At 44.2% G+C, this 15,000-nt stretch overlaps 2 protein-coding genes across 5 annotated transcripts in view; both read left to right on the forward strand.

The window, feature by feature from the left end:
- tnpo1 (transportin 1) overlaps window positions 1-7,779 on the forward strand; it is a 30,323-nt gene extending 22,544 nt beyond the window's left edge. For both annotated transcript variants that reach the window (XM_062554461.1, XM_062554462.1), the window contains exons 21-25: window positions 528-603; window positions 1,896-1,995; window positions 2,404-2,478; window positions 2,878-3,018; window positions 3,713-7,779. In XM_062554461.1, coding sequence (XP_062410445.1) covers window positions 528-603; window positions 1,896-1,995; window positions 2,404-2,478; window positions 2,878-2,985 — 359 coding nt within the window. In that variant the 3' untranslated portion in view covers window positions 2,986-3,018; window positions 3,713-7,779. The remainder of the gene's footprint in view (window positions 1-527; window positions 604-1,895; window positions 1,996-2,403; window positions 2,479-2,877; window positions 3,019-3,712) is intronic.
- Window positions 7,780-8,932: 1,153 nt separating this feature from the next.
- Window positions 8,933-15,000, forward strand: part of fcho2 (FCH and mu domain containing endocytic adaptor 2) — a 66,790-nt gene continuing 60,722 nt past the window's right edge. For 2 of the 3 annotated variants that reach the window (XM_062554465.1, XM_062554464.1), the window contains exon 1: window positions 8,934-9,140. In XM_062554465.1, coding sequence (XP_062410449.1) covers window positions 9,108-9,140 — 33 coding nt within the window. In that variant the 5' untranslated portion in view covers window positions 8,934-9,107. Of the gene's footprint in view, window positions 9,141-15,000 lie in introns of all 3 variants that reach the window. The other variant, XM_062554463.1, reaches the window with a different exon arrangement.

Consider the following 15,000-nt stretch of genomic DNA (forward strand, 5'->3'; position numbering starts at 1 on the left):
TTAAGGGAGGCAACCTCAGAAAGCAGAGGAAAACTAGGGCATGACCCAGTAACCTAATTAGAGCTAATTAGCGCTAGCTATATGAAAAAACTATCTAAATGTCAAACTTCGCATTAGTGCTTCTGGGATTGCTAGACTGTTTACAGATAGCAGTAAAAGAATCCAATTTGGCTGGATCAAATTACTTTTTCTGTTCTAAGAAATCAGTGACATCATTCTCCTCTCCTGTTCATAATGTGGCTTTCTGGCATCCTGAAAGTGCTTTCTAAGACTTCTCCCTTAAATGATCTGTTTGTATGTTAGATTCTCATATTTGACATTGTGCCCGTCTAGTCTGGGGCTGTGAGAACACTAGGCAAAATCTTGTGTTTATTATCATACACAAATTCTGTTGATTTCTGTTTCTGAGTTGTTTATTTGTTTGTTTGTTTGTTTGTTTGTTTTTCTTTGTTTTCTCCTCCTCCCCTTCATTCGCTCATGTCTTGGTTGGCGTTTGGTGGTGTATAACCGTGATTGCGTTACCTTAGCAATAACAATTGGTCGTCTTGGTTACGTTTGTCCTCAAGAGGTGGCACCCATGCTACAGCAGTTTATAAGACCCTGGTGTGTATTATATAATCTTTTTTTTCATTCATTTTTTCTCCTCTGTCTCTGTCTCTGTCACTTTCTTTCTCTCTCTCTCTGTCTCTCTCTGTCTGTCCCACTGTCTCCTCTCTCTCTTCTCTTTCCTCTCTCTGTCATCCCTCTGTTTCCTCCCCTCCTCCTCTCCTCTTACTGCTCTGCTCTTTTCTGTTCCGTATGAATCAGTCTGTAATCATTGCTGATCATGTGACTAATCACGTACCTTTTTAGGTCCTGTTCTCCTCGTTGTTGTTGTTGTTGTTGTACTTGTTGTTGTTGTTTCATTGCCTCAGTAGCACCTCCATGTATCCAGTATTGATTTATTTGAGTTTTTTAGTTCTGTTGTCGTTGTTTATTGTCGCTACCTAACCACTAATTTGAATGCATGGGATAAGATTTGTCACATGCTTGCTGGTTCAAGAGACCGAAAAAGAAAATGCTGAAAAAGCATTTACTATGCCCCCTCCCCCCCCCCCCCCTTTATTCAGTGGTCCTGCAGATGCATGACGGTCCCATAAGGCGCACCCGCTCTCCACAACCCCCCCCACCCCACCCCCAAACCTCACCAGCTGACAACTTACATACCTACCTACCTACCTACCTACCGCAGTAAAGTGAAACTGGTTTGCCGTTAGGTGCTATAAAGACCGGTTGAAACAATAGGCTTAGGCTATGTCAGGGAAAAAAAGTAAGGTTTTAAGAATAACACCTGTAAGTGTAAGATTCTTGACAGGTTTAGGGATTCACTCAAGTTGATGCATTCTTCACGTGAGAGAGAATGTAGCTCACAGGTCAATCATTTTCTCCCCACAAGAATGTTTACTGTCCAGACCAAGAAGTAAATGTGCCAAAGTAGCAAGCACGGACAGAGTGTGACTACTGACTAGGGAACGAATGAGCAGTGTGATTAGTCTCACGCTGAAAACTGTTTAAATCTTATCTACATATGTACTAAGGCATAAACAATATGAGTTGATACATGTTTGAGAAGTTTGTAACTTTTTAAATCTGCAAAGAAAAAGTGATTTAGAAAGTGATAATTTCCACTTGTGCATGCTCGTGAAAGTGCAATGAAGTGTTGTAATCTGTGAATGCTTAACCATGGTAATAGCTCACTGTTTAAATGACCCGTTGTAACGTTAAAGAGTAAAAGAGACGCGTGGTTTAAGGTGCTTTGAGGTGTTCGCCATGATCATGCTGTGGAGGTGTGGCCACTGGCAGAGAGTGGGCTGCCATTGGTCCGCAGTAAAAGAGTGGGCTATTCCTATTGGCAGGTGCACTTCCCTGCGGAACATAAGAGACAATGAGGAGAAGGACTCGGCATTCCGAGGGATCTGCACCATGATCACAGTCAACCCCGGAGGAGTGGTGCAGGTGAGGGGGGTTACCACGGTCACGTCTGTGACCTCACTAATGATTGACATGGACTTACTTCCAACACAGGCTGGCAAACGGTCCGGTGTGAGTGTGAGTGTGGGGAAGCACACTGGCACTAAGTGAGGCATCAGGAGAAGCTCTCAATAAAACAGTGTCTTGTGTAGTTCACAAATGTACACTGTTCCCATTGAACCCCATAATTTATACCCACCTTCTCATCAGAATGAGAATCTAAAATTAACTGTTGGAGTTGCAAAGCATTGTATTGCATTGACATACTTATACACCTGTTGTTGTTTTGGCCCCTATTTTTAGCACGGAGTCCTCACTATTGTGTCCTTTTACTATTTCCAGCGTTGAATTGACTTTGTCTTTGTGTTTGTGTGGTCTCGTGTTGCCCTGCAGGACTTTATATTTTTCTGTGATGCTGTGGCCTCATGGGTGAGCCCAAAGGATGACCTGAGAGACATGTTCTACAAGGTAACGCCCACACACCCTCTGCACAAACCCACCTTAACAGCACAAACCTAGCACAATCAATTGAGAAAATGTAGAAAATGTTTAAGAGTTTAATTACTTTGAACCCTCAACACCACAAACAATTATTTTTACCTCACAAATGAGCACCTTTTTATCATATTATTATGTTATGTTATATTGCTTTTATTATATTTTGGATGATATGGGGGGGGGGGGCAGCTTCATGGTGATTCAGTGGATACCTCGAGTGGGGTGATGTGGCCAGTGGTCAGGCTGATCGGGTGAATGGGGACTAAGGCGACTTATGGTGGGAATGGGTAAATGACTGTGTGTGTGTGTGTGTGTGTGTGTGTGTGTGTGTGTGTGTGTGTGTGTGTGTGTGTGCGCCTGTGCCCTCAGATCCTCCATGGCTTTAAGGACCAGGTCGGTGAAGAGAACTGGTGCCGGTTCTCCGACCAGTTCCCGCTCCCCCTGAAGGAACGCCTCGCCGCGTTCTACGGAGTCTAACTGTTCCCCCTAGCAACAGGCAGGCCTCAGGAGGTGGGTTTGAGTGCCCGTGAATGGAATGAGTCCAGGCATTTCTGCTCGGCCGTCCCCATAGAAACAGGCCTGTTTGGGGGGGATTAGTGGTGCTGTTTCCATGGCGACCTGTTTTAGGAGTAGGCTGGAAGTTTCACAGGTGCACTCTGTCATGCAGTTCCACAGTAACCCTTTCACCTCTTGTGTTTCTCTCACTCTCCCCATTCTTGCCCTCATTTACCCTCTCACCCTTTTTTTCTCTCTTTTTCATCTGTCTACTTTCTCACTCTTTCACTCATTTCTCTCCTGTTTCTCTCTCTCTCTCTCTCTCTCTCTCTCACCCCCTCTTCTATCTTATCTCTCTCCTTTCCTGTCTTGCTGTCTGTTCTTTCTTTCTTTCTCTCTCTCTGTCTGTGTCCCTCTCTGTCTCTCTCTTTCTTTTTCTCTCTCTCTTCATAACCCCTTATCCTGTTTCTGTCTATGTCCCTCTCTGTCTCTCTCTTTCTTTTTCTCTCTCTCTTCATAACCCCTTATCCTGTTTCTGTCTGTGTCCCTCTCTGTCTCTCTCTTTCTTTTTCTCTCTCTCTCTTCATAACCCCTTATCCTGTTTCTGTCTGTGTCCCTCTCTGTCTCTCTCTTTCTTTTTCTCTCTCTCTCTTCATAACCCCTTATCCTGTTTCTGTCTGTGTCCCTCTCTGTCTCTCTCTCTCTACAGGTCATTCTCTATAGGCGTTAAACAGGGAGCCTCTTATACCCAGGGAATATGTTGCCCTTTACTGGGGGAAGGGTGGTGTGGCTGGGGAGGGGGGAGGGATAGGGCCCCCCCGGACCCCTCTGGATGGGGTGGGAGGGAGGTGATGGGACAGTCGGCCCCGGCGGCGGGAATCACCAAAATCCAAACGGGATTCGGCTGACTTCACCGAGGGAGGAAAAACTTCACCATTTCACCGTGGCAAGACCCAACGACGCCAAACAACAGCAAAAACACAACACGACACCCTCTCGGCACTCTCATCTGAACAATCAGCTCCACGTCTCTGCGCTGATAGGGGGGGAGGCAAAAACAAACTAAAACAAAAACCAGGGAAAGGGAGGGAAAAATGCCAGAGAGGGAGAGAAAAGGTGAAGAAATCACCGGGCGTCGTCGTGTTGGGTGAAATCCGTTGGGTTTAAGTTTATAGTAAAGGAAGTGCCTACTGTGCAACTTACTCAAGTTTAGTGCTAAATAGGGGATTTAAAATCCAGCCGCTTCTTGTCTTCTGGAACGTACCATTACAGGAGGGATGGGGGGGGAGGGCTTATGGCTGACCTAGGCGTCCCATAAGGTAATAAGCATGGAGGGGATAGTTTAAACTCAAATGCATGAAGATGAAGAAACTTTATAGTGCAGACTGTCCGTCGAGTGTATGGCCACAAAAGCATAGCTGAAACTGTAAACAGTGCTCAGTGGTAAACGGTAAAGAAGTACACTTAACGAAGTACACTTAAGTACACTTAATTAAGTACATGTGGGAAGCATCTCCTGGCCCATCTCTCTGCCTCCACATATGTATGGGAGCCAGAGGAAGAGGGCTCTGAAAGGCATCCCAATATCCCCGTAGTCATATCTCCGACTGTGGAAATGTTTGCTTAGTAATGAGGCGTAACAGCTCATTTGTTACCCTTTAGGACAACAGAACCGTTTATCACAGTTTGCACCCGTGCGACATGCTCTTCTTTTCTTTTGTGTCCGTTGATCATTTCTTGTGCTTGGAAGTGGCTTGTCTTAACTGATGAATTTAAAATGGCATGCCCAAATGGAAGCATTGAGGCTTGTACAGCAATGGACTACAGTACTTTACGTATGTCTCTGTATGTGTGCGTATGTGTGTGTGTGTGTGTGTGTGTGTGCGCGTGTTTACATGTGCGGTAGTCTGAGATGTGCCCGTATTTCTGCCTAAACCGAAACGATCTACTGGTCTGTCACCCATTTCTGTGGTGCCTAGTTATTCTGCAGTCTTGGTGCTCTCATTAAAGAATGTGATCATCATCACTCCTCAGAGACACACCACTTGTAATGTTTCACGTATCGTGGTGAGATTACTGTACAGTATGTGGTCTGCCATTATGAGTGTGTGTGTGTGTGTGTGTGTGTCTGTGTCTGTCTGGATGTAGTTTGTGTGTGTGTGTGTGTGTAACAGTAAAGTGTGTGTGTGTGTGTGTGTGTGTGTGTGTGTGTGTGTGTGTGTGTGTGTGTGTGTGTGTGTGTGTGTGTATGTGTGTGTGTACTGTGTATAGAGTGTTTGGGGTTGTTAGGGGTATAGAAGAGGCTGTGTACAATGCATCGGTGAATCCTCTCCTCTGCTGGTCTGATCGTCTCTGTGACTTCTGCTCGACTCCTCAGCTCAAACTGTCCGTAGTTCTTGCTAACTGTGTCTGTTGCGTACAAGTGTTGACTTCTCATCAGTGTATTTGTATCTATCAGTATGTTTGTTTTTTGCTTTTGTGAAGGGTATGGGTGTTCTTGAGTGCTTTTTTCTGTTGTTTCTTTTTGGTTGGCGTTTTTCTAATTAGCAAGATACTCGCTGATTGGTTCATGCATGTATGTTGGTGGCCCTATGACCATTCACACTAGGTGTGTGGTCTTAAACAACAAGAAGAAGAAAAGAGAGGAAAACCCTAGAGCTGTATTTTCGCTCCTGTCTTAGCTGCTGGATTTGGGCACCGCACTTAATTGCATCATTAATTAGAACCCCAAGTTCGGCGGTGGAACTAAGCAGAGGGCACTGTTCCGTGTTCTGTTCTGTACTGTACTGTGAATAGCAGAACACAAACTGCTTTGTGATCTGGTACATGCTTTTTTTGTTTGTTTCTGGCTGTTTGTTTGTGATGCAACGATCTTCTGAGAAAGCAAAGTCACCTGATTGTATCTCATGCATGGTGAGAAGAGGACACAATCTTTCATAGAGGCCAACCTATCAGCTTGCTCTGCTGGACAGAGTGACGCATCTCGTAGTGTTGTTTTCTGTACCTAAAGGATGTAATCATACCAGTGACTAAGAACTATAACAGACTGTATTGTAAACCCCTTGGCTATGGAGTACACTTTTGAATTACAAAAGACTTCTTTTATCACCTGGCCTTGATTTCCGTAGCCGTCTATCAGTCAGACTAAGGTGTTCTTAAAAACACATGATCATATTTAAGTGTACCAGTAATTACGAATTATTGAAGCTGAATTTGTTATTATTGGTTGCTATACATTAGTTTAATAATTATTTATTCTTTACTACCAGTGGTAATTATTTCTCCCATATGTCGTTCATCTCACTATGCATACAAGGAGGGTAGAACCACGCTGAAAAAGGGTTCCACGTAATTCTGGAACTGTAACAGAGAGAACAGCATGGGATGCCTTCAGGTGCCTGTTCTTCTGAATGTTTATTTGGTTGTTGTTTTGTTATCTTTGATTGTGATTCCCCTCCTGTGTGCAAAACGAATGTGTCGAAATCATGTTTGTCACATTCCAGCAGTTCTGGCATGCTTGGAAACCAGAGGCATAGTCCTAGTCCTATTTAATTTTACACTATTCAAGTCTCATGCAATTCAAAGTAACAAACAAACGATGATGATAATAATAGTAATAATAATAATAATAATAATAATAATAATAAAACATTATTTAAAATGAATAAATAAGTACAGTATGAAGTTTTATGTTGCTGTCTTACAGGCTGCTGCTAAGTGTTTTTGTAGTTTTTTTTTTTTTTACTTGAATATGTTGTCATAGAAACCTCAGGAGGTCTGTGTTTACTGTTTTTCTTTTTCTAATTTTATTTCATTTCTTTTTTTTGTAATGGATGTAATGTATGCCTGTTCAAGTGTGTTATGTATGTATGTATGTACGTACATATGTATTTATGGTATGTATGTATGTACGTACGTATGTGTGTTATGTATGTATGCCTTGGTTGTTGTATTATCTCCTTGTGCGTGTGACGTAGACGGAGTCCAACTTCCCTTCTGCTACGCCTGCTTACTAAAGACAGCCAGACAACGCTGCCAGAAACACCTGCTCCTCTGCAAAAATCACCCACATTTAGAAACTTGCTAGAGGAAATACAATCATTGTTGAAATCAAGGTTTAAAAAGACAGATTTCTTTACATAGAGGAGTATGGGCAAGCTGTCTAGTTAGCGGGGTTGTAGTTTTGATTCACAAATTAAGGTGAATTATGTATATGAAGTGCAGTATTTACTGTAAGGATGCCTTGCAATTGGAAGCCCAGTATTGTTTGTGAGAATATTGCACATAATTAAGTAGCCTATATCTGAGGTGGCCAAGTGAATAAAATAGCCTATACAAATTTTCAGTTTAAGATGTGAATTCTAATGGCTTTGTGAAATGTTTTCCTACTTGCTGATTATACCCGCGGACTACTGTAAGCATTACAATGTCTCTTTTGTGTGAGAAAATTTGAATTAATCTTGGCTCCAGACTATCTAAGCCATGTAAACTTGAGTTTTGACTTCTTGTTCAGCCCTTCACCCTTTTTGCTAACATGAACAGCACTGTGGCTGTTGTTTGTTTTCTGAAGCTGCTGAATTTTAAGAAGAAAAAAAAAAAAATTTTTGGGGCCACCAAATATTTTGGATCATGCAAAGACTCTATATTGTACTGTAGTAATTTTGTAATGACATTTGTATGATGTAGTGATGGTCGTGGATGCTTGGATCTGTACAATGTTAAAAAATAAATTGTTTACATAAACAAGCCTTGAGCACGAGTCAATGCTAATATGTTTTTAAAAAAAAATTACATCATACCATCCACATGATGGATCCATCCAGGACAACACAGGACCTTCATTCACAAGAACATTGTATTTTTAAGGGACATCAGACTTTATGTTCTTTATCGGATGTAGTGTGGTGCAGAGCTTTCCACAGAGTCGCACTAATCTATACTTCATATGGATTCAGAGTCACATCACCTCATAACCTCAAGGTTTATTGCCTTCAATAAAAAGAGATAATTGTCACAGAACCAAGGGTTTTAATTTCAGCTCATCAGCTGCAAACAAATTTGAGGACATGGAAATGACACGCATGTTCCCACACAGATGGACTTTGACTCCGGTTTATGATGTCACTCTAGCAACAGACAATATCTAGACAGTTCATGTACATATTGTATACACAAGACTATGTATACAGACAGATAATACATAATATACAAAGAAAAACAATACACATAAAGTACATCAAATGTAGCCTACATGTTGGATGTAACTTTAAAATGGCAAGCCAATCCAACAAAGAGGGGCCAAGAACCACTGCAATCCAAAGCATGACCAATGAGATTATGAAACAAACTCCAAAGTTGTCTATCCAGCAAATGTCTATTGGTCTATTCTTATAATTTTATAGCAGGTATGACATTTGAACATCATCATATGTTTGTGTAAATCTGGCTACATTGAAAAATATCCCTATACGGTCATCTCAATGGTGTTGGCTAGTCTAGTTAGTAGTAAGCTGAAGTGGGTATATTGTGATCAACCTCAAATGTTAATACATATCCTTGCTATTCAAGTGGGTATAGGGGCCTACTGGGATGATGATGCTTTTGAAGTGGGTATCACGACTAGGCTACACATACTGACCAAGAAACTTGGTCATTTCAGGCAAGTCTGGATATAGGCTATTTATGCAGATATTATTGCAAAATATGTAAGGTTTATTTAACACTATTTGGTTTAAGTAGCGACAAATACTCGAAGCTTTTACATCATCACGAGGCAGGTTGTTGCGTCAAAATGCCTCGGAATCTCCACTCAACTCCATGGCATTGCGAATATATTGTACTGGCCACTAGTGGCGCTGTTTGGCCCATGCTGGTTCGTGAAATGAGGAGTGGAGAAAAGCGAGTGAACTCAGGCGCTGTACTGAAGGAGGTGGAGCCAGGGGTTGAGAGGGAGGAAAAAAATAAGTGAAGGGGGAAAAGAGAGAAAGCAGACACAACAGAAACTGGGGGAGACGGAGGACTAGCTGCGTCAGTCATATTTATTTAAGATCATATAGGCTTAATATCACCTGAAGTGCCGCGGTCTAGGAGGGGAAGACACCAAGATGATAACGCCCTATTTCCTGGAACATTTCTGGGTATGTTGTTTTCCCTTTTCTATTTACGTGCGCCGGGGATTGAAAGCCAGTTCCTCAGTTCATGCACGTAGTGTTTCGTAAGTAGCACTGACAACTGGCTTTATGGTCTACGCGTGTAATTCCGCTGTGTGAAACTAGCCTCAAGTGCATATGGTTGTCTTCTCAGGGACAATGTGGACAAATGGCCCGTGCCCCCGCTACTTTTTTCGGCAAATACCATTTTACTATCCCGGGGATTGGGCCTCGGTGAACTCCATCTAACTTGAGCAGCCAACTGGAATCCACCTCTACCAACGCTAATTGGCTAGCTTGCGCTGTCTTGGAATGTTTATGGAGATATCCTGACACGCCATTGGGTCTTTTAACGTGTCAGTCAACGCGTCGGCCTTCTCGTTTTCTTCCGTAGTTAAGTTCGACTGAGAGGCCAGGGTTTTTACAAGTTTGTGATGATTTATGAGTAGAGATGTTACGACAGTTGAATGTCAATATAAATCATTTTTCAGTTACAGTTGTATTATTATTTTTATAAGACCAAATGTACGCGCTAGCCTACCCTTATGTCCCAACTGAATCCAGACGTGGCTAACTTGAGCTACACGTTTTGAGGCTGCATGTAGAAGCTTGAAAGATGTTTTATCCAGATGTTGTCAGCTCTTAATATCTATTCCATTAATCGCATCGTAATTGCATGTTTATGTTTTTCTGTCAGGTAGAAACTTGCTGTCCTCCCTGCAGTCTTCTTAAAATAATTCTTAATTCTGTATTTTAATTTAATGCGCTAGGACCCTAGACATTTATGCTAGGTTACATACACATAAAATATAAAAACTGCTGATTGTAAACTATTTCTACACACGTCAGACGTCGTGCTCTTCATGGTGTCATTCGCCTTCACAAAGTGATTCTGCTTTTTTTTTTTGTGAAGACCTGCTACACACCCACCTTTCTTGCGCCAACGTTTAGTGAAGAAAGAGGTCTGTTGTGTTGGCCTAATAGCCGGTTTTGACAGCCATTACAACGAGAGCTCAGCTGTTTATTATACGTTTATTGAGTTAAGTAAAAGAAAGATAAATTTCGCCGCTTATGTTGACCAACGTGTCACGGTAGACTAACAGGATGACATGAGCTAAGCATTATTCCACGTCTGTGAGCTCATGGACCGGACAGGCGAGCTGCTAATGCCCAAGACAAGAGATATGATTGGACAGCCCGCTGTTACCTACATTCCTCAGATTGTATCGTGTGTTTAAGGAAGTAGGATGCTCTGTTGTGTTTCATAATTGCACTTAACCGTACAGATTCACGATCCGGTGACCTAAACAAAGCTGACAGTGTTTATAATCAGTCTGTTACATTGCAATCTTGGTCCATTCCAAACTTGTGAAATGGAATAGAATGAGTTCTGATTAATTACATAAAGTTGGCTAACCTGAGTAATCTGAATGGGAACTCTTCCTTTATGGTTAACCTACATGCAGTGATTTTTCTCCAACAAAACACTGTAGCCTACCCCAGTAGTCAACTTGGGTGGACTCAACTGAAGTAACCTTGAGGTCAATCTCTACAAAGAAATATTGGGTGTGCAGTGAACAAGTGACCCATTCATTTTACTCATTCAAGAATTCAAGAAGCCTTTGCAGGCAAGTGTAGTCCTACTACCATGCTTAAACCTTTTCTGTTAGATAGTCTAATCATTTAGCATTTAGTTACCTTGTAATAATTAAACTTCGCACACAGACTGTGAGCACTTGCTGAGATCGGGCAGACACATTCACAGAAAAAGAACAGAAGTGGGAGAATAGAAACTAAATGCTGCATAGGATGTTCTAGGTGGTAAAAGAGAGAGATGGCGGGAGGGATGGAGGGAGAAAGAGACTCTGCAGGGAGAGTGAAACTGAGGTCTGGCGCTTCAATCGCCTTTTTGTGTTGAAGCCCTTTACACCCACTGCCGCCACGATCAGCGGTGTTTGAAATGCGGAGCAGGTACACACACAGTCTCACATGCTCCCGCACACGCACACACTTTCAGACACACACACACGCACACACTGTCTGTCTGTCTCTGTCATCCTCTCTCTCTCTCTCTCTCTTTCTCTCTCTGTCTGTCATGCACAGCTGAGTGGACAGGATTTGTGTATTGAAGCTTTCGTGTAATCATTTACTCAAATGGTAGATCATGGATTGCTCTGGAAGCTCTGGGAGGATTTAAAGTGAAAGCAGACCCATGTCTTAGAAGTTATCCTCACCGCCCTGTCTGATCCGCAGACTCTGGTCAATTCGGGCAACTTTCCCAATGAACAGAGGAAGTGGTTTTGTGTGTGTGTGTGTGTGTGTGTGTGTGTGTGTGTGTGTGTGTGTGTGCGTGTGTGTGCGTGTGTGTGTGTGTGTGTATGTGAGTGAAGAATCAAAGGGAAGCTGTATGATCTTGCAGCCTGCACTGATCTCTTGATGTCTTATATGACACATATCATTTAACTTGGTATAATTCACATTGTAAGAGGCTGCTTTTACATATAGATCTCATATAGATTTCATATGTCTCTTATGGCCCACTGAGTACTGTCCGGAAAAGACCCGGAAACAAATTGGTTGCTACCTAGCTCGAGTTGCTGCAGCGAACAGCTAGAGCAGCCAGGCGGCTACAATTCTGCACTCTGAGGGGCAGGATTTTAAAGGCAGCACTCGTTTTTTTTTTTTTTGTACCAACAGTACTCCGTGACCTCGAGAAACAGAGATCTGTATGAAAAATGTTCTCCTTTAACTCCTGCATAAGGCCGCGAACCTGCAGCCTCTTGACACTGGTGTCCGTTGAGCTCGCATGCTAAAACCGGACGGCTCTGAAACCGGTCGGCTCTGAAACCTGTCACTAGCCATCTCTTAAGTCACCAAGAGAGTTTTTTCCCCCCACCATAAAGCCCTGTAGGTGCTATCTGGCGTTTTTGAACCGTGTACAACATCTACCCATTGGAATGGAATGGAATGGAATAGAATGGGCATCACTTGTGCTCCAGCCCCTTAGTGCTTGGAAGAGGACCACAGATGCCTGAAACCAGGGAAGGCCCAGAGGCTCAGAGCACACACATAGCTTTTAAAGACTTTAAAGACTTTAATAGGTGCAAACGACTAACATTTCGACGGCTTAAAAAGCTATTTCCGTGCTCCGGTCGTTCCCTGGGTTCAATCTTCCGCCCGCTGGATTCCCCCCCGGTGCCTTCTCGTGCTGCTGCTGTGCCAAGAGACTCCTGTGTCATGACATCATACAGTGTGGATCCCCTGAGAGACCGTTGGTGTGTCTGCGCTGCGCTCCCTCTCTAGTTGTCCCATTGTTTGTATCGCTGCCCTATCGTGCACGTTTGCAGTGCGCACACACACACGCACACACATACACACACGCACACACATATATATACACACACGCACGTGCACACACACACACACACACACACACACACACACACACACATACATACACATATACACACATACACATACACACACACACACACACACAAAGTAGGAGTGTTTTTGTTTGGGCTTGCGGCTGACATTACATGCTGGTATTAGGTCATTAGATGTTTGGCACACCTGACAGACTCAGGTGTTTCCGCCACAGATAAGGGAGGCGAAGGCATGCTGGGAGAAATCTGAGTGAAAAGTGAAGTCAGCCATTGTTATCTGAGGCCAAACCTAGTCACCTAATCTCTCAGCTTTCTCTGCAAGCACATTTGTAATCCTGCAGCCTTCAGGCACCGGGAAACCTAACAGGTTTGGGCTCTATGGAGCAGGTCAGGATGTGTGTGTGTGTTTGTCTGTGTGTGTGTGTGTGTGTGTGTGTGTGTGTTTATCTGTGTGTGTGTCCTGGGTCTGGGTCTGGTTTGGGCTCGGTGGAGCAGGCTGGGATGCACTCTACTGGAAGTGACGTGCAGGTGTCTCTGCAGGTGCTAGACGTAGAGGTCCGCCCCTTTTGCTGCGACCGCTGTTAAATAACAGAGTTTAGTGGTTGAAGAGACACAACTCTGGAAGTGTTAGAGGGCGTAGTTGTCTCTGTTGTGTGATATTACAACCTCTAGAGGCCTCACCAGACCAGACCCAGACTAGAGACATGTCCCATCTTGAGTTCAGACAGCAGGCGGCTCCTCGAGCTGTGACCAGTGGTAAATTATAGAGTTGGACACACTGTTGGGGTTAACCATAGTCCTAGTAGCTCAGCAGTGCTGTTGGAGACCAGAGTGCTCGTCCAGCCAGGACAGATTACGGGCTGTTCCTCTCTGAGTCAGCACCTCTGCTCTGTTAGCTCGTTCCTTCAGCACGGTGTGGCGCTCGGTTCCTTTAGAACGGTGTGGCACTCGGTTCCCTCAGCACGGTGTGGCGCTCGATTCTTTCAGCACGGTGTGGCACTCGGTTCCTTTAGAACGGTGTGCCGCTCGGTTCTTTCAGCACAGTGTGGCACTTGGTTCCTTCAGCACGGTGTGGTGCTCGATTCCTTTAGCATGGTGTGGTGCTCGGTTCCTTCAGAACGGTGTGGCGCTCGGTTCCTTCAGCACGGTGTGGCACTTGGTTCCTTTAGCATGGTGTGGTGCTCGGTTCCTTTAGCACGGTGTGGTGCTCGGTTCCTTTAGAACGGTGTGGCGCTAGGTTCCTTCAGCACGGTGTGGCGCTCGGTTCCTTTAGCATGGTGTGGCGCTCTGTTCCTCCTCGATTCCTGCGTAAACTATGGTTATGTTAGCATGGTCTTCTGTTTGAGTCTGTTAGCACGATGTGACACTCAGTTCTGTTAGCATGGCGTGCCACTCGCGTCCGTAGCACAGGGTGGCGCTCACGTCCGTTAGCATGGTGTTGCACACGTCCGTTTACATGGTGTGTTGCCTGGGTCCATTTAAACATGGCATGTTTCCTCTCAAGGGCCTTTTAGATTCCTTTTTAGTGCTGCTTTGACTCTTAGTACCAGGGTGGGGTTGGGTCTTAAAGTCCTGCACTGATGTGTGTGCGTGTGAGTGTGTGTGAGTGAGTTTGAGAGAGAGAGAGAGAGTGACTTCGTGTCCTTTGTGAATTGTCACTGTTCTTTGCTTGAGAGTTTCAGTTCCGCTCAGATGTGCTAATTGTGTGTTCAGTTTCAAAACATGGATGATTTCTAACTGCAGACTCAGGAGTCAGGACACACACACACACACACACACAGACTATACAAATACAGCATGTCTTGTCCGGCTGGGTGAATAATGTATATCTGCTGAGTATCATGATGTTCAAATTCAGATCAAAGTGCTGTGTCCTCATGCACCCCTTCCTGATAAATTCCTTCCTTCCTGTTTCGTGCGATAGCCAGGTCCACGGCCTTAGCCTTCAAGTGGAAATCGCCTGGATTGCATTTGTCATAGATCTCTGCCTGAGCAGTTCCATGGTCACATGACTTGGTGCAGATGTGCTGATGATATCATAAAGCAGACTGTCCCTGACAGCCCCCCCCCCCCCCCCCCCAACCCCCTGCCACATGTATTTGATAGTCATGTAGTAGAGAGGACATCGGTCCTGTTTCCTTTGGCTTCTGCTGTCTATCTGTTTTGACTTAAGTCATTATCCAGCTTTACCAAGCGCTTTGTAAATATGGGCTTAGTTCTGGACCTGCCACTGTTACGCCGCCAGATTAAATGTGCACCCCTTAAAGACACAGAGCTCTGTGGCCAGGAGGGTCGCTTAATAAAGTGAAATGAATTGGTCTGTGTGTGTGGTGGTGGTGGATAGTGTGTGTGTGTGGGGCGGTGGTAGATGGGGTGTATGTGTGTGTGTGTGTGTGTGTGTGTGTATGGTTGAGGCGGTGGTAGATGATGCGTGTGTGTGTGTATGTGGTGGGGGTGGTGGC

This window comes from Sardina pilchardus, chromosome 14 (genome assembly GCF_963854185.1).
Source record: "Sardina pilchardus chromosome 14, fSarPil1.1, whole genome shotgun sequence".
Classification (NCBI taxonomy): domain Eukaryota; kingdom Metazoa; phylum Chordata; class Actinopteri; order Clupeiformes; family Clupeidae; genus Sardina; species Sardina pilchardus.